General features: G+C 40.3%; 1 protein-coding gene across 1 annotated transcript in view; it reads right to left on the bottom strand.

Moving 5' to 3' along the window:
* Positions 1–23,408, bottom strand: part of TANK (TRAF family member associated NFKB activator) — a 44,321-nt gene that overhangs the window by 5,500 nt on the left and 15,413 nt on the right. Inside the window, 8 exon segments of the mRNA XM_083367557.1 lie at positions 1,621–1,928; positions 4,229–4,347; positions 5,762–5,835; positions 7,041–7,220; positions 11,487–11,498; positions 11,500–11,553; positions 12,531–12,661; positions 23,046–23,154. Coding sequence (XP_083223683.1) covers positions 1,621–1,928; positions 4,229–4,347; positions 5,762–5,835; positions 7,041–7,220; positions 11,487–11,498; positions 11,500–11,553; positions 12,531–12,661; positions 23,046–23,154 — 987 coding nt within the window.

The raw sequence follows: 23,408 nt of genomic DNA, 5'->3' as shown, positions 1-23,408 counted from the left end.
AAACTCACATGTCAGAGCGTCTTATACAAGTTTGCGTCTTATAGACGGAAAAATACGGTACTTTCCAGCATCTACCTTTAGGGATTGCAAGGACTGAAACTGGTTTATCTGTAAGCAATATTGTGCTCTACTACTGGGCTGTAGAAGGATAAAAAGAGGGAAAAAGAGGGAAACCAAGAATATCATACTAAATTCCGAAAGCAGACTTCCTATAATCCAGATGTATTGAGCTTCACTGAGTCATCTTTGAAGTCCTCTACATCTGAATACATAAAATAGAGGAAGGCTGTCCTAAGAGTGAAGAATAATAAAACATTAATAAAAAATAAATGAGGTTTTCTTATTACTGACTGTTTTAAGGCAAATCCATGCATACATCATGACTATATCCAGAGAGAGCTGCTGAAACAGGTCAGGAGAAAGACATCTGAATTATCTGTGCGTGCAACATGAGGCCCTTGAGTAAACTAAGAACAACCTATAAAGGAATCACTTATTTGTAGTCATTCACACATCATGGGTAAACTTGCCTAAAATTAACCTCCATTTTAATTTAAAAACACACATCATCATCATCATCATCATCATGTTTTTTAATGATTTTACTGTTTTAAAATATTTTTAGTATTTTTAACTGTAATAGATGTTCTGAACTATAAGCCACCAAGAGTTACAAGACTGAGATGGTGGCTATAGAAATTGAATAAATAAATTAATTAAATAAATAAATACCAGAGTGGAGAACACTAGCTTTTGTTCCATAGGAAAAATTTAAATGCTATTACAATACCAATATATACTGCTCAAAAAAATAAAGTGAACACAAGATAAGACATCCTATTATTAAATACAGTACATTGTGTTGTTTCAAGTGTTCCCTTTATTTTTTTGAGCAGTATCTATTAGTATGTGGTGTCTGTGTGTGTGTGAAAAGGCTGGTATGGGCTGCTATGGGAGACTTGGGCTTTTCAGTAAATTGGCCAGGTCCAGGCACAAAACATGCATTATCAGAAAGCAAATCAGCTGTTACTACTTTGTTGGGATCTTTGTTCACCCAAAAGAACTTGCATAAATAAAAATTATGGTAAGGGGTGGTACTTGGAGACATGCCAATTTCTGGTTTCATTTTGTTCAAATGTAAAAATAAATCCCAGACATATACCAAGGGAGATGTTTCAGAGCTTATTGGTACGTACAGACCCTATGTTGCTTAGCCCTGGACTAATGCAGATATTTTTGATTAGGACAGCAAGCAGTAAATTTTGCCTTAGAAATATATAGCAGAAAGAAACTGAAGCCCATGCTCAATCTTACAGCTTACAAGTAAATCATAAATAAAAATAAACGATATAATTTAAAAGATTGATACCAGCTCAGGTACCCCAACATTTTTCTCATTAGCTTCTGAAGAGGGAAATTCTATTTATTATAGTCTCTAGTTGCAGTTATAAAGAAATGTGTTTTTATATAACACAGAGCTTTGTTCAAAAGAGTCTGGATGAGTAGATATGGGCGAGTTGAAGGTTGGGTAAACTTACCTTTGACTTGCTTTGCATCACTGAAGTAGTACAGTCATTGCCCATACTCTCTGCAGTTAGAATTCATCTTATTGAAACTCACCTCCTGGTCCCCAAGATCTATGTTAAATGGCTGATTTGGGAGCACATTTTCAGTCATGAGAGTATTTAGAATTGGAGTCGTCTCTGGAGAGCTCTCCAAGAATTCAGCATCACCATCTGTAGGTGGGAACTTAACATTAAGCTTAGAAAGGGATTCCACGGAGTTTTCTTCCTCGTCCGGTCCCATTCCTCTTGAGGCAATAGATGGGAAATGAGATACATCTCTGTTTGCTTCCTTTTTAACCCAAGGATTACAAAGGTCATCTGTTTGTTCATCAGTGCACTGGATAGGCTTGGAGAAAGGGATTTCTGATAAAAAAAGATGCAAAGGAAAAGATCAAAAGATACCCCAAATACCAGATTAAAAATATCATAGAGTTATACAAATTCTTGACCAATTCCACCATCCAGAGTTGCTCTGTGAGAGAAATAGGCAGCCTCCAAACACACACACACACACACACACACATCTTCCCATAGCAAGCTGATGTTGGTATTCCTCCTTGTCAAATCATTAATTTCTTTCTTCAGAGATACACATTAGAATTCTTGCTTGGAACTAAAGTAAAATAATACATAATTGCTTTTATGTCTCAAAGTGTTACAAGTTTTCTTGATTAGTAGTCTAGCAATTAGGCAGACTATCAGGTCTTTTTTTCCAAGAGCTCATTGCTTACATATAAATATATTTATTTTCTACATTAAATTAAATTACCTTTCTGTCTACAACTACATCTGTTCTTTCATGTTCAGCTTGGTTTCATTCAAGCCAGTCTCATTTTTTTTAGTGTTTTAATACAGATTTCAACTGTTTCACTTCATAGAGAAGGGGCATTTCTTCCTCCTTTCCCTCAAGATTTTCCTCTTTCATTCCAGAGACCCCCTTGGGAGAAGAATGGATTGAAAAGGATCACTAGCTACACTTTCTTCTGTGGTTTTAAATACTAGCTCAGAGAGATATTACTGGATGAGAAATTATAAGACATCCTTTTAGCACATATCATTGCAGCCATGTTGTAGAATTTGCTAAAACAACTACATATCTGCACTTACGAGAGTAAGTTAAGCCCATATTTGTCTCTGGTAAAATGCAGAGAATTCTGGTAGGTTAAAAGCCATTATTCAAGGAAATGACTGGCTTTGTCCAGACTTCACTTCTTCCAGTAATGTTATACTGTGAAGCACTTACACCAGCTATTCCTAAGCTGCCCAAGCTTTGGAAATTGGCTATAAATCAGCCAAGCCTAGCAATCAGATGCAGCTATTATTAGAGAACAAAGAATGTTGAAAATTGGGTTATAAGCACATATACTTTGCAGGAGCATCTGATAGGCCCCTGTTGGCTGTCACAGATTAGACAGATTTTGGTTTGATCTAGCAAAGATGGTTTTTACAACTGAGGTGAGGAAAGGGCTTTCAGTAGGGGGTGTGCAAATGTTTCAAATTTCAACTGTTTTAAATTCAAAACCTGAAACAAGTTTGCATTTGAAAAAGGCTCTTTTAGTCACTCAGAAGTGGTCGGAGCTTGAAACAGTGTGTTTTGAACTCGAAATGGAGTTATCGGAGTGCAAAATACTTCCAAAATGGTCAAAATTAGTCCATTTGGAATGCAAAACAGCTTTAAATTTGAAACAATATTTATTTGCTCAAACCTGAAATGCTTTGCATGTCAGTAGCTTTTAGACATTCACATTACATTAAATGACTTATTTCTAAAAGAAAAGTCATAGTTTATTGCTTTTTCAGTCAGCTCAAAATGTTAGCAGCAGCCCAATCCCTAGAAATACATCCTGTTGTTCCACTCTTTTTTTAAAAAAAGAAATCAGGTATCTTAGACTGTGGATTAAATTCATCACATTATGTTTCTAGATATACATAAAACATACATTAAAGCAAACCCGGACAGTATGCATCCTTTCTGTATACTATGCCACAAGTTGCAAATTCATATCTGCTTAAATAACTCAAGAGCAGCCTCACATGAGGCTTGTGTTGCACTGAGATTATCTCACTACAGTGGATATTAAAACAAACAAACCCTGATACAGTATTGCATCAAGGGGGAATAAGGACCTCACTTTCTAGCCCAACCATCTTAATTTAGAGTTCCCTCAGTCAGTGAACATGTTTGCTGCAAAAATGTAAATATATTCATTAGAATGTGGTTGCAAATCTAATTGACCAAGATTCTGAAATCTAAGTGGCGTTACACCAAATGAGCTCACAGTAGGCTTTTGCTAGCAATATATGGTGGTTAGGAAGCAGTGAGGTAACCCAGACACTGTTGCCTTTCTCCTTCAACATAGTTTATTTTTAGAGTGACAAAAAAGTATTTTGCCAGTAAAACCACCAAGACAATCACTGCAAAATGGAATTCGTGCATTCACAGCAAACTGAGCTGTCAAATCACTTGCCATAAATGAAGCACTGGTATTTTCCCTAAAACCTGAGGGTTCCTGCGATATCAAATAAATGCACTCTATTTTGTGGCATTCTGCATAACAAAAAGATATGGATAATCTTAAACTGAATCTCTACGCAGTCAACGCACAGAGTTAGAAGGCAGTAAAGCATAGTTTTCAAAAGAAAGTACTGCAATAAAATGATACCAGTTGTAGGTTCTCTCCGTAGGTTAAATTTATTCAGCTGGTCTGCCTGTGCCCTTGCCAGTGCACGTATTCGACTGAATTCTTCTTTCATGCCCCAGAAAACACTTTCCAGTTCATCCCTAAAGAATAACGATTTCAGACGTAAAGCATCATCCCATGCTTTTTCTGTTCCTTTAGCCCAACAAACATCGTTAAAAACACCGGCGCCATCTGTGTTTGCAGCCCAGACTTGAGGCCAGAATTTATGGGAGGGGATCCATGATCCCAACTTCGAGAAATTTTGATAAAAACAGTAACTTCGCAAGGTAGCTGACGGGAAGGAGAGGTTCTCAAATTGACTGAAACAATACCACACAGAAATGTGATTAAACCTCTCCTCTTCTCCCCACAAACTAAAACCTACTTATTATAGCCCCCATCAGAGAAAACAAAAATATAGGCATACTACAGGAATTTTCTATCTGTCCTTCTGGCCTCCAACAAAATGAATATTGGAGCATGAAGGGGTTATACGGGGGGAAAGTGTGAGAAGTTAAAAACAACTGAAGTGACTTCTGGCATAAAGATGTCAGAGTTTTTCTCTGCTACATGTTTATTTTATTTTTTAAAAAAATTAGATCCAGCATGAAGCAATATAATACCTTTAGTTTGGTCTTCAGGATGAAAGCAAAATAAATGTGAGCATATTTCTGTCATTTACCCTTGAATGGTATGTAGAAAACAACCCTTATTGATACCACCCATGGATAAAATGTCTCCCCATTTGCAGTCTTTTAAGCATATTCAGATAATGAGGGTTCTCCTGGAGGAGCCTGAAATCAAAAGAGGTAGATTGAGGACCCAGAGCTATTTGGAAAGAGGAATATGTCTTAAAAGATGCAAAATAGTGAGAGTACAATGAAAGGTGAAATAATCTTTTTTTATTTTTTATTTTCTTGGAGATCATATTCTGATTTTGGAGACAGTCTGTTCCAGCCTAATCTTTTTCCAATTCAGATTCAGAATTTTTGAAAAATGATCCAGGCTTCAGGTATCATTGAAAGACAGAGAATTTTTTCCAGAATTTTTGAAAAATGATCCAGGCTTCAAGTATCATTGTATTGATCCACTTGAAATCCAGCAAGTGAAGGTTTTACTGCCTAGGCATACCCATTTGCTGTTCTGCTTGGACCAAGCCTTTCCTTTCTGTTAATTAAGGCACCAGGTGTCCACTGGCAGATTTTATGTTATTAATTGTTCAGTTTAGAGCACTGGATTCACACATCATCACATAAGCCTGGCTTATTTGCAGTTGCCTCTGTCCCTATCTTGCCTAAATCGTAAATTACAAAGCAAAAGGCAAAACCAAGCAAATCACATTAGTTGGGATGGGTCAACCTAGCCTAAAAGTGGTTCCAGACATCCATCTTAGAAGTGGGAAGGGAGAAGGCAAGAAGTAAGGGGGAAATATTCCCCATCTTTTAAAACCAGAAAGCAACGACAAATAATGCATTTTTGTAGAAGAGGAGGGGGGAAAAAACCCCAATTCCATACCTTTCACAGACAGATGCAGAAGAGACCCCTGATGTTAATTCCTGTCTAGACGAAGGATGTTTTTCACTCCTTGCCTTTTGAAGGTGATCAGAAGTAGGGAAAAAAAAGTTGAATTATAACATTGTTACAAGAAACACCCCTATAAATTAACAGAACCATAAAGTACTAATATAATATCCTCTTGTTAATGGCATCTTGCCTTACTTTTTATGCAAAAAATAAAATAAAATCCATAAATCATTGGTTAGAAAGACATTATGCTGGAGATCTATTATGGATCATATCCTTATTTTTAGGTGCTAGAATATGCCCAAGTATTTTGGATAGCTGAGTTAACCAAGAAGTGCTGTTCACACTGGTTCCACACTTATACCTAAGAAAGAAATAATTTAGCTAAATAAGAGGGACACATTGAATGCTGACTTGCATTTCATTCTTTTTTATTAGGCTTTCCCATAATTCAGTCATTTTCATACAAAAAGAAATCATACAAATATTCTTCCACGTAGAATTCTCCCCACATAATGAAACTGGGTAGGGATTACCAAGTCCATACATATTTATGCATCAGTCTTTGTACATTAATATACATCTTAAAACTATCAGGAAGAACACTTTATTAAAGCTGATCCAGGGCTAATATAACATGTTTTCTCAAGTAAGGAGAGAAGTTATTATATTTTACTACCATCTTGTGGATTAACCCTGTATTACATGGGCGTTTTATTTCAAAGCCTATGAGCTAAGATAAGCGTCTTCTTCAAGGCCAGTTCGACTTATGGGAACTTCATGGACTTATCCTTGAAGCTTTCTTGACAGTTGTAAGAAAGTGTTATTCTATATATATATATATATTTGAAAAAAATCAGTTTACCCTACAGCCCAATTTTTTTCAGAGCAGTCCCATCCATGCCCTAACTGGACCCACCTTTCTTATCTTCAGAGCCCCAATAAGGTTGGTCAGGGGTTGCCACGTGCTGTTAATCCATTTTTACATAGCTTTCAGAGTTTAGAAAAAGTCTGCCTGGGTAAATGAATCCAGCACGGTCTTTAAAGTAAAATATTAGGTATACAAAGGAATGACAGATTGTACATCTGCTTTTCACTCCAAAAGGCAGAGGAAATTAGTCTGAGTATTTTTTAAATAGATAGACCAGTACTCAGAGTACTTTATTTACAGAAGAGTACACTGCATTTAGTTTTTGGCTTATGAAATTAGTTTCAGTCCTACAATATTTGACTGTCTTCAGATCTCTACAATATCTCTGAATTTTCTTACCTCTTTTTCGTATCTTGATACCTGTATGCAGTTTTGTGCTTCATTTATTTCTTTCAGCTGCTTTTTTAGATTCCTTATTTCATCTTCTTTGGCAGTGATAATAGATTCAAATTTCTTTTCCTTTAAATTACTATCTTCTTCAGTTTTTTTTAATTTTACACTCTCACTTTCCAATTGTTCCTTTAAAAAAATCACATACACAGAGAGAGAAAGAGAGAGCACAGTTGGTTAATTTTCAGGCTCTGAGGAATGTCATTATAGAATAGATTGTTATAGGCTAAATTAAGTCTTAGCAATCTGTGAAAAAGCTGTGAAAAGGCGAATTCCATGTTAGAGATCATTAGGAAAAAGATTGAAAAATAAAACTGACAATATCATCATGCCTTTGTACAAATCTATGGTGTGACCACACTTGAAATATGGCACACAGTTTTAGTAGCTGTGTGTGTGTGTGTGTGTGTGTGTGTATGTACAGTATATATATATATATATATATATATATATATATATATATATATATATATATATATACATATACATATATATATATATACATATACATATACATATATACATATATGTATGTATGTATGTATATGTGTGTATATGTATGTATGTAATCTGATGGAGCTGGAAAAGAGGCAGAAAAGGAGCAATTAAATGATAAAGGAAATGGCGTAGTTTTTCTATGAAGAAACTGTAAGTTAAGAGAGGCACAGCATTAACAGTATATAATCTACCACAATTTAAGTGGGTAATGTATAGGTAAGTTTTTTCTTCATTCATTGGAATCATCCAGTGGAATTGAAAGATGGGATTTATATGACATTCATCATTGAACAATGGCTCCCAATATCAGAAAATCCATCAAGAATGTTGGTAGTGATAAGTGATTATTAAGATAGCTAAATATGGCCTCAGGGTCCAAGATAGTGTGGCTCTTCTTAATGGTACCTGCTCAGCAACTGAGTGGGAAGTCCTATTGTCCTCAAAACCAGTTGTGGGCTTTTCAAAAGTCATGTGATTAAGGGACCAAATGGGCTGTCAAGTTTCCGACTATGGGCTTTTCAAGTGACTGAGGCATTGTTTACCTTAAAAGTCCTTTATTAGCCTAATACACCGGCAATAATATTATTGCTTGACATGGGCCTTTGATCTGATCAAGATTCCCTTTTGTGCTCCTATATGAAATCAGAGTTGAGTAAGTACCATTAGGTTAAGATGAAATAATTATAATTCATTTTCTTACAATATGCAGTTAATTTTTTTGCGGACAATTATTCAAAACAATTGTGCTTTATTTTGAGTACATACATAAAAGGAGTCACACCACTACTATGCATATTAGTGCTTAGAAATGCAAGAAATGTTGTCTTACTCCATTTATATAGTCTGTTCACTAATATTTAATTAGTTTCAGCATGTGCTAGGATGAAGATAAAATATATTTAAAGAAAGTGACAATAGTCTTCAAGGCTCTTAATTTCTGGAACAGTTAAAATGTAGCTATTTAGCACTTAGGATTTTGCAAGACTCAAGATATTAAGCTTCAAAAATAAGATATTAAGGCTTTTAAATAGTCTACTTTTCCCCTGCATCATTAGGATATAATCTATTAATTCTCTGCATATAATGACAGTCTATACAGAAAAGGGGAAACCACCAAGAAAAAAACACGAAGCTATTACCACCGCCACCAGCAGCAGCTTTAACAATGTGTTTTCCTGATGATCAAAATCTCCAGCTCTGATGGATGCATGGCATTCGTCAATTTACTATGAAGAACAGTCATTCAATGTAATCATATTACATGTTGCATGTGTGTGTTTTGCCTATGAAAAATGGCAGTCCAGAGTCAAAACTGGGAAACAGAGTATCAGAAGTAGGAACATTGTGAAAATGATGACTATCTAAAGCCTAGTTGGTTCCATCTGGTCAATCTGTTTAACTAATGACAAGCAAAACGACTGAAATGCGTTTGCTTTTGTTCACATTTTGAATGGGGAAAGAAAAGTACTGTCCTATTAGTCCTATATTTGTTCTGGATATACTCAATCCATTTTCTCCATTCCATAATATAACGTTCTTGCGAGTGATCTTTCAAATAAGCCGAAATCTTTGCCATCTCTGCCAGGTCAGAAACCTTTAAAGTCCATTCTTCTATGGTCGGCAGTTCCTCTTTCTTCCAATACTGACCTATTAAGAGTCTTGCTGCCGTAATTAAATTCAACATCAACTTAGTGTCCACAACCGTAGCATCTGTAATTATTCCCAACAAGAAAAGTCGAACTGAAAAGGGGGGGGGGAACTGCTGCAATGATGAAAGCTCACCTACCTGCAATACATTTTTCATTCCCCAGTTGAAATTTCAAATATTTTATTTACGAGTATAAATGTATAAATACTTATATATTTATGGTTTTATTTTGATATAGTAAGCTGCTCAGAGTTGCCTTGCAAAGAGATAGGCATCAAATAAATTTAATTAATAAGTAAAATAAAAAATAAGGGGGGGGTTACCACCAATACTTTAACCACTATTAAAAATACTGCTCAGTCATTCTCTGGGTTCTGTATTTCGTTCTTTTTTTTTGTAAGCCACCCAAAGAACATTTGGTGTTATTTGCCGCCTGTGTAAATGTAAATAATAAAATAAATTTGTGGACGTGCTTGATAGAAAGGTTTTAGAAGGATGAAATCTATTTTTCTATTTCTGGATGGGTGGGAAAAGCTATTAGCACCACATTTTGCTCAGAGTGGAGCCAAGGAAGATGGAAATAAATAATAGGAGAGAAACAACAGAAGAAGAAACAAATGAAAGATGTGAAAAGTACTGAGACAGTGACAGGTTTCTAAAAACAGCAAGAAGCAAGCTGACCTTTCTAAGAAACTTTATGATTTTTTTTAAAAAAGAAAAAAATATATATATTTAAAATGTAATAGAAAGTGGGATGAGGACTTTGTAATCCCAAACTTCACACGATAAACTGAAGGAAGTTAGAACGCACCTGCAGAAGGGTGCACATCTATACCTATTTATGAGACTGAGAATATTTGAACCCACTTTTTCATGCTAAAAATAAATCCTAAAGCACAAAACAACGAATTAGAAATGTTTAAAGATGGAAAGTCTGTAACTCCCAATATTATTTTGTGTCTAGTCTTGTTCCTGGGGCTCATTTATGAACTTCTGGAGGGTGGTAAATCTTTGATTTTCAAAGTGAAAAAAATGCTATATAAAAGTCACCAAACAAGGTTAACATTTATTCAGTGAACTTGTCCCTTGCCACCTGGAACTTCATCAGTCTAGATCTGCAGTAGTCTTCCTTCTTTTCTTGCTATTTCTTAAGATGGGAACTGCTTTGTAGAATATCTGTGCTGTGCTGTGTTACCTTCCTGTCTCCTTCAAACCTTTGGACACAGCCCAGGAAGTGAAGTGAATCCTTGGAAGTAAAAGCAACCCCGGGTAATTTTTTCCTCACCCCTTGAAACCTCCAATAACAAACTATTTTCTGTAGTGTTGCTTAGACAGCTATACCTCCCTGGAGTTACCATGAGGAGAGCTTGATTTGAAGGAGATTTAATGTTTTATGTAAACAAACAACATCACACTTATTCAAGAGAACACAGGAGAATCAAGTCTAAACCTAACAATGGAGAAAAAAAGTAAAAAATAGGAATAATTATTTTCCCATTATTGGCTTGTAGCCTTAAATTTCACGTATATGAAGAGCCCAATTCAAACTACATAGCCACACCAACATAACCATGTGCACACTCAATAGGGATCCTCACTATTACCATCTGATGAGTGGGATTAAGATCTTGGCCGTTGCTTTCACAGTTTACGGTTAGGTGTACTGTATAGTAGGGAAAAAGCTTATTTTTTCCAACTTCCACCCTGCTTTTCCTCTATGTTTCCCAATAGACCTATTCCTTTTCGGAATTAGAGGTGACCAGAACACTCCAAGGAGTATCCTCCTGGTACAATTTTTTTTAAATAAGCATGTTGCTACCTGTTTTACCGAGGAATTCTTTTTCTTCTCCCTTGTATTTAGATAAAACAGGGAATACCTCTTCCCTCCTGACTTTCAAGTATGACAAACCCTCTCTCCTTTTAAAAATAATAGCACATCCTTTTAAAAATAATAATACCTGGATTTCATATAACATTTAAGTTTCAAAATGCTTGCCATCTTTTATTTTTGCAATTTGTGTGACCCTCTTCTAAAGTAAGTGTTACCACAGGTAGAGAACTGAAGCAGAGGAGGAAAGCCGGCTTGATTAAGGTTACTTTGTGGAAACAATATTAGTTGGACGTCTGCATGTTGTCACAATGCAAATGTTGCTTAAAAGTAAGCAAATATACTGGGGATATTTGTGTAGGGGCAATGAGGATTGCTATATCCATATTTGCAGTCTGTAAATATAGTACTATGTTGTTACCAGAGGAAGGTTAATTTTTCTTTTTGTTTCCAATTCCAAATTTCTGAGGCAGAAATTGCAAAGCTTGCTTAAAGAGAAAAGGGAAAAGAGAGAATAAGAGATTCTGAAATTAGATTTCTCCAATGTAATTATCAAGTGTCACTAATTTGACAAAATAGGTATTCTTTATTAACAAATTAACACATAAGATTAAAATATGCTTAGTTGACAGAAATACAAGTCCCTAGCTCATTATCTGTAAGCTAAAAAAATAAGCTTTCATAAAAGAGCTTGATATTAGAAATTGAGAAAAGCTGCCTTAATCCACATCAGATTCATTTAGCCAAGTACTAATCTTTTTGAGCTCTCCCAAGATTCCGGATTGAGTTTTTCCCATTACCTACTAATTCTCTGTGTCAGCTAGGGATGGTAAAAACTGACCAAAATCCCAAGCTAGCACTATATGTAAATCACATACTATTTCACTGAGGCAAGATCCCATCTATTGCTTAACGCAAATAGATTTAGGGAACCTTCTATGCTTCATGATCATGCATAACCTCTAGTAAGACACACACAAAAAAAGAAGTGTAAATATTACTGGAGGCAACCTAAAGGCCTCCAACTATCTGCTCAACTACAATTCTTAGCATCCTTCACTATTTGACATGCTGGTTAAGGCTGCTGAGAATAATAATTCAGGATACCAGAAAACTCCTTGTCACTAGTTTACTGTGACCAAAGGAGAGAATCAAAGCTTTCATTTTTAATTGGAGCCTAAGTTGTGGTGACTCTTAATTGTGGCTAGTTGAAGAGCGTCAAATGATTCCAAGCAGGCTTGTCTCTGTAGCATATCTATATTTTGACAAGCTTATATGAAATAACACGCTGCAGTGGATCAAAAACATAGGTGAAATATCTCTGCTGAGGGATAGCAGCAGTGATGATGTCTTCAAGTTCATTCCTATTACATGGGTTTCTCCTAACAGTAATATACTCTTATAAATTATCTTTCTCTCTTTCTAACTTTTAGAGCCACTATATATCTTAAAGAAAGCGTCCTACCTTCAAAAGCCTTTCCCTTTGCATTGCCAATTTCAGCTTTTCTTGGAGCTGATCAAAATCTGAGTTCAACAAGGTACCATTTCTTCTCATTTCATTGTCTTCATGGACTGGAACTTGACTATGAGTGTTGACTATAAACGAAAGTATTGTTTAAAATTAAAATATTTAGGTGCATGTGAAAAAATGTAGAATACATTATGGTTTGTTTCACAGATAAATCCCAATTTGAATTTAAAAAATACATAAAATTTCCTATTCCACTATCAAATGGATACAGCAATATACACGTTCTAAATAAAACCCCTTTTCATAGATATCATGCAAGAGAAAACCATAAAAAGATTGTATAAATCACATTTAATTGCTATTTAATGATACTGCAAAACAATGCAAAATCTGTTAATTAAATCAAATTATTTCAAACTGGTATGCCACTAAACAATAAGGAACACAATGCAACTTAAACAGTTACTCATTTCTGGCTAAAAGGCAGGGTGAATCAAAGCTTATTTCTTTATGAGCATACTTAATCCAACTTGGAGTTCACAAAGAGGGATAATTTTAGTGACTAAACTGAAGGGTTTTTTCTGATTACGTAAATAGAGAGCTTGCTAACTCTCCCCCAGAACCTTGCCTTATTTGCTGCTTCACGAATGCTGGAGGTATAAGACAAGAGTTCTTACTTTAAATACTGGCTTATCTAGATTTTAGCTGCTTTTTCGAGTGAACCTTTTGGGAAAGAGCATCCCTTGAAGTCAAGTTTCTAAGATCCAGTTTACAACCTACTGGAATGCTTGTATCTAATTTATATACCATAAAAGACCATATCTAGATTTTTTTAAACTCTTATATAATCTTTTACAGGGAGTGCAGAATTATTAGGCAAATGAGTATTTTGACCACATCATCCTCTTTATGCATGTTGTCTTACTCCAAGCTGTATAGGCTCGAAAGCCTACTACCAATTAAGCATATTAGGTGATGTGCATCTCTGTAATGAGAAGGGGTGTGGTCTAATGACATCAACACCCTGTATCAGGTGTGCATAATTATTAGGCAACTTCCTTTCCTTTGGCAAAATGGGTCAAAAGAAGGAATTGACAGGCTCAGAAAAGTCAAAAATAGTGAGATATCTTGCAGAGGGATGCAGCACTCTTAAAATTGCAAAGCTTCTGAAGCGTGATCATCGAACAATCAAGCGTTTCATTCAAAATAGTCAACAGGGTCGCAAGAAGCGTGTGGAGAAACCAAGGCGCAAAATAACTGCCCATGAACTGAGAAAAGTCAAGCGTGCAGCTGCCAAGATGCCACTTGCCACCAGTTTGGCCATATTTCAGAGCTGCAACATCACTGGAGTGCCCAAAAGCACAAGGTGTGCAATACTCAGAGACATGGCCAAGGTAAGAAAGGCTGAAAGACGACCACCACTGAACAAGACACACAAGCTGAAACGTCAAGACTGGGCCAAGAAATATCTCAAGACTGATTTTTCTAAGGTTTTATGGACTGATGAAATGAGAGTGAGTCTTGATGGGCCAGATGGATGGGCCTGTGGCTGGATTGGTAAAGGGCAGAGAGCTCCAGTCCGACTCAGACGCCAGCAAGGTGGAGGTGGAGTACTGGTTTGGGCTGGTATCATCAAAGATGAGCTTGTGGGGCCTTTTCGGGTTGAGGATGGAGTCAAGCTCAACTCCCAGTCCTACTGCCAGTTTCTGGAAGACACCTTCTTCAAGCAGTGGTACAGGAAGAAGTCTGCATCCTTCAAGAAAAACATGATTTTCATGCAGGACAATGCTCCATCACACGCGTCCAAGTACTCCACAGCGTGGCTGGCAAGAAAGGGTATAAAAGAAGGAAATCTAATGACATGGCCTCCTTGTTCACCTGATCTGAACCCCATTGAGAACCTGTGGTCCATCATCAAATGTGAGATTTACAAGGAGGGAAAACAGTACACCTCTCTGAACAGTGTCTGGGAGGCTGTGGTTGCTGCTGCACGCAATGTTATAGTTATAGTTATAGTTTATTTGATTTATATACCGCCCTTCTCCTTGGTAGGGACTCAGGGCGGTTCACAGGGCATATATCAAAAAGAGAATACAAAAATTAAAAAAGGAATTAAACCCATGCCCAATAAAACAGTGGTACAAATTAAAAACAATTAAAAACCCATAATCCCCCATCAGGCCAGACCAGCTAATTCGAACAGGTGGGTCTTCAGGCCCCGACGGAAAGTTCGGAGGTCTGGTGCCATCCGGAGCTCCACCGGCAGTTGATTCCATAATGCCGGAGCCCCCACAGAGAAGGCCCTCCCCCTGGGGGCCACCAGTCGACATTCCCTGACTGGCGGCACCCTGAGGAGGCCCTCTCTGTGGGAACGCACAGGGCGGAGGGGAATCGATGCCGGCAGCAGGTGGTCCCCGAGGTATCCCGGACCCATGCCATGTAGGGCCTTAAAGGTCGTAACCAACACCTTGAACCTCACCCGAAAGACAACTGGTAACCAATGCAGCTCGCGGAGCAAAGGTGTAACATGGGAGTACCGGGAAACTCCCAAGACAACTCTCGCGGCCGCATTCTGTACCAGTTGGAGCCTCCGAGTGGTCTTCAAGGGAAGCCCCATGTAGAGAGCATTACAGTAGTCAAGGCGAGAGGTCACGAGCGCATGAGTGACCGTACACAGGGCATCCCGGTTCAGATAGGGCCGCAACTGGCGCACCAGGTGAACCTGGGCGAAAGCCCCCCTAGTCACGGCCACTATATGCTCTTCCAAAGTAAGCCGTGAATCTAGGAGGACTCCCAAGTTGCGAGCCCTATCCACGGGGGGTAAGAGCTCACCCCCCATAGAAAGAGGTGGAACATTTGGAATGTCCCGGGATGCCGGAATGCACAGCCACTCAGTCTTGTCAGGGTTGAGTTGAAGTCTGTTCCTCCCCATCCAGACCCGAACCGCCTCCAGGCAACGGGACATCACAGCGAGGGCATCACTGGGGTGGTTTGGGGTCGAAAAGAAAAGTTGGGTATCATCGGCATACTGATGATACCCAACTCCAAAACCACGAATGATCTCACCCAGCGGTTTCATATAGATGTTGAACAGGAGAGGCGAGAGAACCGACCCCTGAGGAACTCCACAAACGAGAGACCTAGGGGCCGATCTCTGCCCCCCTGCCAACACCGACTCCGAGCGTCCCAGGAGATAGGAGGAGAACCACTGAAGAACTGTGCCTCCCACTCCCAGTCCCCTGAGACGCCGCAGCAAGATACCATGGTCGATGGTATCGAAAGCCGCTGAGAGGTCTAATAGGACTAGGACAGAGGAATGTCCCCTATCCCGCGCCCTCCAGAGATCATTCACCAGAGCGACCAATGCCGTCTCCGTGCTGTACCCGGGCCTGAAACCCGATTGGTAGGGGTCCAGATAATCCGCTTCATCCAGGACCAGAGGGAGCTGATGCGCCACCACACTCTCAACAACCTTCGCAAGAAAGCGAAGGTTGGAGACTGGACGAAAGTTGTTCAAAACGGCTGGGTCCAAGGCAGGCTTCTTGAGGAGAGGTCTCACCACCGCCTCCTTCAAGACGGTGGGGAAATAACCCTCACTCAGAGAAGCAGATATAACCGCCTGGAGCCAGCCTCGTGTCCTCTCCCTAGCTGCATAAACCAGCCAGGAAGGGCACGGGTCCAACAAACATGTGGAGGAGCTCAGCCTCCTCATAATCCTGTCCACTTCATCAGGGGTCACAGAATCAAACTCTTCCCAGATAACATTGACAAGACCGCCCGTGTCCTGATCGCCCGACTCTGCCCAGCTGGAGTCCAAACCGGTCCGAATCCGAGCGATTTTATCCGACAGATGATGGCTAAATTCCTCGGCACGACCTTGCAAGGGATCCTCCCTCACCTCCTGATTAAGAAGTGAGCGAGTCACCCTAAACAAGGCGGCCGGGCGATTATCTGCGGACGCGATGAGGGTGGAGAAGTAATTACACCTCGCCACCCTCATCGCAGCGAGATAAGACCTAATATAGGTTCTTAACCGCAACCGGTCGGGTTCGGATCGGCTAGACCTCCAGCAGCTCTCTAGGCCCCGTTTCCGGCGCTTCATCTCCCGGAGCTCCGCGGAAAACCATGGAGCTCGCTGGGATCTGCGCCGGGTCAGGGGCCGCAAGGGTACAACCCGGTCAAGTGCCTCAGTGGCTGCCCTTTCCCAGGCTTCCACTAAGGCATCAGCCGAGCTGTGAGCAGTGGAGGCAGGTGGGGACCCCAGCGCCGCTTGGAATCTATCAGGATCCATTAAGCGTCTGGGGCGGTACCATCTAATTGGCTCCGTACCCCCACGGCGGGGGGTGGCAAAGCGGAAGACCAGCCGCAGGAGATGATGATCGGTCCATGACAGGGGCATAATAAATGGAGAGCCCCCACCTAGATCATCCAACCACCGTCTAGATAAAAAAATCAGGTCAAGGGTGTGGCCTCCCCCATGAGTTGGCTCTGAAATTACTTGCGTCAGGTCCATGGCCGCCATGGAAGCCATGAACTCCCGAGCTAGCTCAGATGAACCTCCCAGGGATGGTAGATTGAAGTCTCCCAAAACTATAAGTTTGGGAAACTCAACCACCAAACCTGAGAGGATATCGAGCAGCTCGGGCAGGGCTGCCGCTGTGCGACTAGGCGAAATGTACACCAGCAGCAAGCCCAACTGCGCCCCAGGACCAAATCTCATGAAGAGAGACTCACACCCGACTATCTGAGGAACGGTGGTCTCCCGCGGACATAAGGTCTCCCTAATGGTAACCGCCACTCCCCCACCCCTACCATGAGCTCGTGGCCGGTGTAGCACCTGGAAACCTGGTGGGCAGAGGTCAACCAGAGGGACCCCACCCTCTAGGCCCAACCAAGTCTCCGTGATGCAAGCCAGGTCCGCATGCTCACCCTCAACTAAATCCCTAACGAGGGGAGCTTTATTAACCACGGACCTGGCATTCAGGTACACCAGCCGGAGCTCAGGAGGCTGCACATCCCCGCTCCCGGGACCTCGGGGAAAAACCAGAGGGTCGGAGCGCCTCACCGCTTGTAAACAGCGGAGACGGCCCTCCCGGTAACGATATGGCCCCCTGTCTCTCCGCCTGCTGCCTTTCCCCGTCGTGGGAATTGGTAGTCCCACGACCCGCTCAAGAGCCCCAGATGTAACCACAACCCGCTCCCCCCGAACGCCGTCAGACCCAGGCCTGGCCTGCAACAAAGTTGATGGTGAACAGATCAAAACACTGACAGAATCCATGGATGGCAGGCTTTTGAGTGTCCTTGCAAAGAAAGGTGGCTATATTGGTCACTGATTTGTTTTTGTTATGTTTTTGAATGTCAGAAATGTATATTTGTGAATGTTGAGATGTTATATTGGTTTCACTGGTAAAAAATAAATAATTGAAATGGGTATATATTTGTTTTTTGTTAAGTTGCCTAATAATTATGCACAGTAATAGTCACCTGCACACACAGATATCCCCCTAAAATAGCTATAACTAAAAACAAACTAAAAACTACTTCCAAAAATATTCAGCTTTGATATTAATGAGTTTTTTGGGTTCATTGAGAACATGGTTGTTGTTCAATAATAAAATTAATCCTCAAAAATACAACTTGCCTAATAATTCTGCACTCCCTGTAAAGTCTATCTCAGTGTGCATATCAAGACATGCAAATGAAATGCATGTGTGCATTCACCTGCTCCCTCCAAATAGGCCATTTGAGTTTTGCATAAAATGAGATAATTAAATAAGATACTCTAGGAACAGAACAATGCCATATGACTGAGCATTGCACTGGAAGGGCCTTTCTCAAATATTTAGTTCAACCCACTGTTCATTACAGGAAGCCACTAAACTACTCCTGCTCTATTTGAAAACCTCCAGTGTGGGAATCTACTACTGTCCTAGATTCTTCCGTGGCTTACTATCAGGAAATTCCTTACAATGTTCTTTTTTTAAAAAAAAAAATCAGGTCACTGATCCTTGACTTGCCTTCCCTTTTAACAGAGAATGAGTCTGCACCTTCTTGTAGGTAATATTAATATCCTACTATCAAATTTCCTCTGTCTTCTTTTGCAAATCACTTTTCTGCTTCCCTATTAAAATACCCAAAGCTTTTATATTTTCCTCTTTATTTTCTCGTTAAAACGTATGATTTCCTTATTTTTTTTCTCTGCTTTATTTTTTAGGCTTTTTTACTTCCCTTTTCACTCCATGTCCAATTCTGTCTCCCAACCCCTTTGTAGCACCTGCAAGCAGAACTAAACAACAGGATTTTTCAGAACATGTTCCCAAACATAATACTATAAAGTGACAGCATTTCAAGAAGAAAACCTGTCAATTTATCATCACCAGAAGAGCTGTGATGGCATAATGCTTACAATGCAGTATTGCAGACTAATTCTGTCCACAGCCAAGAGTTTGATGCTGGCTGACTCAAGGTTGACTCAGCCTTCCATCCTCCCGAAATCAGTAAAATGAGGATCCAGATTGTTGGGGGCAATATGCTGACATTTGCAAACCACTCAGTGTGTGCTGTAAAGCAGGGCTTTTCAACCAATGGTACGCGTACCACCTGTGGTACTTTGCCACATGACAAGTGATACGTGACTGCTAGCCAAGTGTAGCACGGGAGGGGAATGAGCCGAAGCGACCCAAGCCTGAGGGAAAGGCAGCTGCAACTGCAGGACAGTCTGGGCTCGGCAGAAGCCCCAGGAGCCGGCAGGGCTCCAGCTGATTGGCGCTTCCGGAAGCAGCGTGGAGCTGGAAGTGAACTGAAGAAAAAAGTGGGGGAGGAGAGGCTATAAAAGGTGGTTTGGGTGGGAAAGGGAAAAAAAAAGACAACAGGGAAACAGAAGGAGAGGTCAGCAGGCAGGGAGGAAACAGGGACAGAGAAGAAGCAACAGCTGTTGTTGGAAGAAAAGGTTCCCTGGTTTGTTTTCTCCAGCCAAGAGAATGCAATCAGCACTGATGAAATGAAAAGCCAGCATGTCAGAAAGGAGGTGGGTTTATTTAGTTCCGGATCAGCTGGCAGCTTGATTGGGTTACCATAAGGATTTTTGTATAGTTTTTACAGCGTTTTGTAATTCAGAGGCTCGGTTTGTGTGCTTTGGTTACTGGAATATTTTAGTCTGTATTTTAAGCTAGCAATGAGTCCAAATTGTTGACTTCCGTAGACTTAATCTCTTTAAACAAACTTAATTAGTTTTACCCCCTTATCTTGAGTCTCTCTATGGCTTTTAGAAAGTTTTCTTTGGAGGTAAACAGGCTTAATTTAAGGCTAAAGCTTTTTGCAATTGCTGGAGCTTTCAGTCTCGGGTTGCAACATCGTGACGCGTGACACACCTGAGGCAGCTTAAAAATAAAAACTAGAGTTTATGTTTTTCTTTATTTTGGGAGCCTTTCTTACTTTGTACTTGATTCCTGTGTCTTTGAGGGTACAGGGAAGGGATTGGGATGTATTCTTACTACACTGTGGAAAGAGTTCAGAAGGGAGAGAGGAAGAAGGGCCGACCAGCTAGCTCAGGGATCTACAAACTTAGCAACTTTAAGACCTGTGGACTTCAACTCCCAGAATTCCTCAACCAGCCATGATGGCTGAGGAATTCTGGGAGTTGAAGTCCATAAGTCTTAAAAGTGCCAAGTTTGAAGACCCCTGAGCTAGCTGGTAGTGATGCATATTAATAAACATGGATAAATTCATCATATATTTGTCAGTGCAAAGGGAAAATGATTCAGCAAAGGAACAGCCACCAAAGAAATTAAAACTGGTAATTTTTTTACTTTTTTTCTACAGTTTGTAATATTTTATTAGCTTATAGAATAAAATACAAAAATACAAAAGCAAAAGTAGGACACTGTGGGGAGGAGAAAGGGGGAAAAAAGTGAGGGGGAGAAGGGAAAAAGAAACAGACTTCCTCTGTTGCAGTAGAAGGAAGCATTAACATTGAATCTCAACGTTTTACTTTTTTACTTTTTACTATTATAAACTAGCTATTTCTATAACAACAAATGACTCTATTCAGTAAAACCCCAAATCCCGCCCCCTTTTTTTGACACCTTGATAAGCACTGGTATTACTCAAATATTGCCTTGTCGAAAAAGTGGTACAATCTGTGAAAAGGTTGAAAAACCCTGCTGTAAAGCACTATGGAGCAGTATATAAGTCTAAGTGCTATTGCTATAATACAGGAGTCTAGGACCTTTAGGCTCCCACCATTGGCTGCGCCCACTTCGCCCCCAGCTATGAGCCTCAGCCCATTTGCAGCTAACTTTCCTCCTCTGCTGGCTCTCCCCCAGCAATTCTCCATGGCCAATGGGCCCCTGGCCCTCTGCCCCCCAGCCCCTCTGCCTAGCCCTTTCCCCTAGGCCAGGGGTCGGCAACCTCAGCTCTTTTATGACTCGTGGACTTCAGCTCCCAGAATTCCTGAGCCAGCATAGCTGGCTCAGGAATTCTGAGAGTTGAAGTCCACGAGTCATAAAAGAGCCGAGGTTGCCAACCCCTGCCCTAGGCACTGTTTGTCCTGGGCATTTTGCTCCACGGGACAAGAAGCTGCCAGCCAATTGGGTGGTGGGTGGCAACAATGGCACTGGGAGGGGGGTGACTGAGGGGACTCAAGGGGCTGTGTGTGATGGGATCGGTGGCAGGCTGGGGCAGAAAACAAGATATGTGTTGGCACAGGGCTGTTGGTGCTGTGGAGGGGTGTCCACTTTATACAAAAACACAAGGATAACCTTATACAAAACGTAGTGTCAAAATCAAACCACATAAGGACTTAGCGAATGTGAGACAGACACTTTCTATATGTTACTTAAATATGAATCCTATTGCTTTAGCTGTTATCCGTGGCTTCTAAAGTTGAAGTTTTACATTTTTAAAATGCTTTTCATTAGTTATGATATAGCACAGAGAAAGTAAGTTCACTGTACGGTAGCACAGTATTAGCAGTTTTAAAGGGCAAGGTCCAAAAAAAGTGATCAAGTGATTAGGCTGAAAAGTGGAATATTTTCAAGACTGGATGGAAGGTGCCAACTGGAGGTAGCAGAAATAACATCCAGAATGGATTGCCAAAAATATTGTTGATCCACTCAGAGTTTTCCTTCACTTTTTCCCCTTTTAGGATTTCACTAGATAACCCATGACACCTTGGGTCATATTCAGAGATTTATCTGCTTTGAAAATCGCCCACATTGAACTGTTTTGTTGTTGTTAGCTGCGAAGTTGTGTCCGACCCATCGTGACCCCATGGACAACGTTCCTCCAGACCTTCCTGTCCTCTACCATCTTCTGGAGTCCATTTAAGCTCATGCCTACTGCTTCAGTGACTCCATCCAGCCACCTCATTCTCTGTCATCCCATTCTTCTCTTGCCCTCAATCTTTCCCAGCATTAGGCTCTTCTCCAGTGAGTCCTTTCTTCTCATTAGGTGGCCAAAGTATTTGAGTTTTAGCTTCAGGATCTGACCTTCTAAAGAGCAGTCAGGGTTGAACTCCTCTAGGACTGACCGGTTTGATCGCCTTGCAGTCCAAGGGACTCGCAGGAGTCTTCTCCAGCACCATAGTTCAAAGGCCTCAATTCTTTGGCGCTCAGCCTTTCTTATGGTCCAACTTTCACTGCCATACATTGCAACTGGGAAGACCATAGCCTTAACTATACACACTTGTTGACAGGGTGATGTCTCTGCTTTTTAGTGTGCTGTCAAGATTTGCCATGGCTTTCCTCCCGAGGAGCAAGCGTCTTTTAATTTCTTGGCTACAGTCCCCATCTGCAGTGATCTGGGAGCCCAGGAAAATAAAATCTGTCACTACCTCCATTTCTTCCCCATCTATTTGCCAGGAATTGAGAGGGCCGGATGACATAATCTTGGTTTTCTTAATGTTAAGTTTCAACCCAAGTTTTGCACTCTCCTTCACCCGCAACAAGAGGCTCTTTAGTTCTTCCACTGAACTGTATAGCACAATAAAACACCGGCACGGGAAATGTTCTATGATATTTCGTATTATGTCATAAACTGTTTAATAATATTGTTTATGTCATGTTTTATAAAAATTTGCCAAATTTTAATTCCATGGGTCTTGGAATTTGGACACATTTTGTAAGTGATATTTGAAGTATCTTGGTTGAAAAAGTTTTGCCCTATAGCCCGCCATTTTGGCCAGTTAAAATCAGTGCCTTAATTTTTACTAATCCCAATTTCTTGTTCAATATTCATACATCAGTCTCTTATGCTATAAAATGGTGAGCAGATTTTGCTTCTGTAATTCAATTCTGAATGGAGGCAGATCAGCTTATAAGAGACTGTTCTTTTAAAAAACGTTTTTAATGTAGATATTACCAGTATTACCGTAGGTGGATCACGTGGGGAAAAACCTAGAATCGTGTGACGACATACACACAAGACAGACACACAAACGAGATACTCACGGATGGCAAGAGACACAAACAGGGAGATAGTCGGTAGAAAAGCAGGATGGAAACTACCTACCTCTGTTGGCAGTCATAGAAGCCAACTGTGATTTGAGTTTTGTAACAATACTCATTAGAAATTCAATTTTTTCCTGCTGTTGATGTATCTGCTTCTCATAGCTGTCTGTCTGTAACGATAGTATAATTGGAAGCAATCATTTTATGTTGATGAATAGGTTTTACCTCAGACAGGCACAAAGAACGCCTATGCCATGGCATTAGCACTTAGATCTACTGCCTCAAAACTCTAGTTTGATTTTATACTCAAGGAGCCCATGTATCTTGTTTCCCTTCTGTTCATTTATTGTATTCTCATTTCATGGTTGTTCTGAGGAACCAGGGTGGAATATAAGGGTTTAACACCTGCCCCCCCCCATTTACT

Source organism: Vipera ursinii (genome assembly GCF_947247035.1).
Source record: "Vipera ursinii genome assembly, chromosome: 1".
NCBI classification, from domain to species: Eukaryota; Metazoa; Chordata; class Lepidosauria; order Squamata; family Viperidae; genus Vipera; species Vipera ursinii.
Note: the sequence above shows the minus strand (reverse complement) of the source record. Positions and strands in the feature narration are given on the sequence as shown.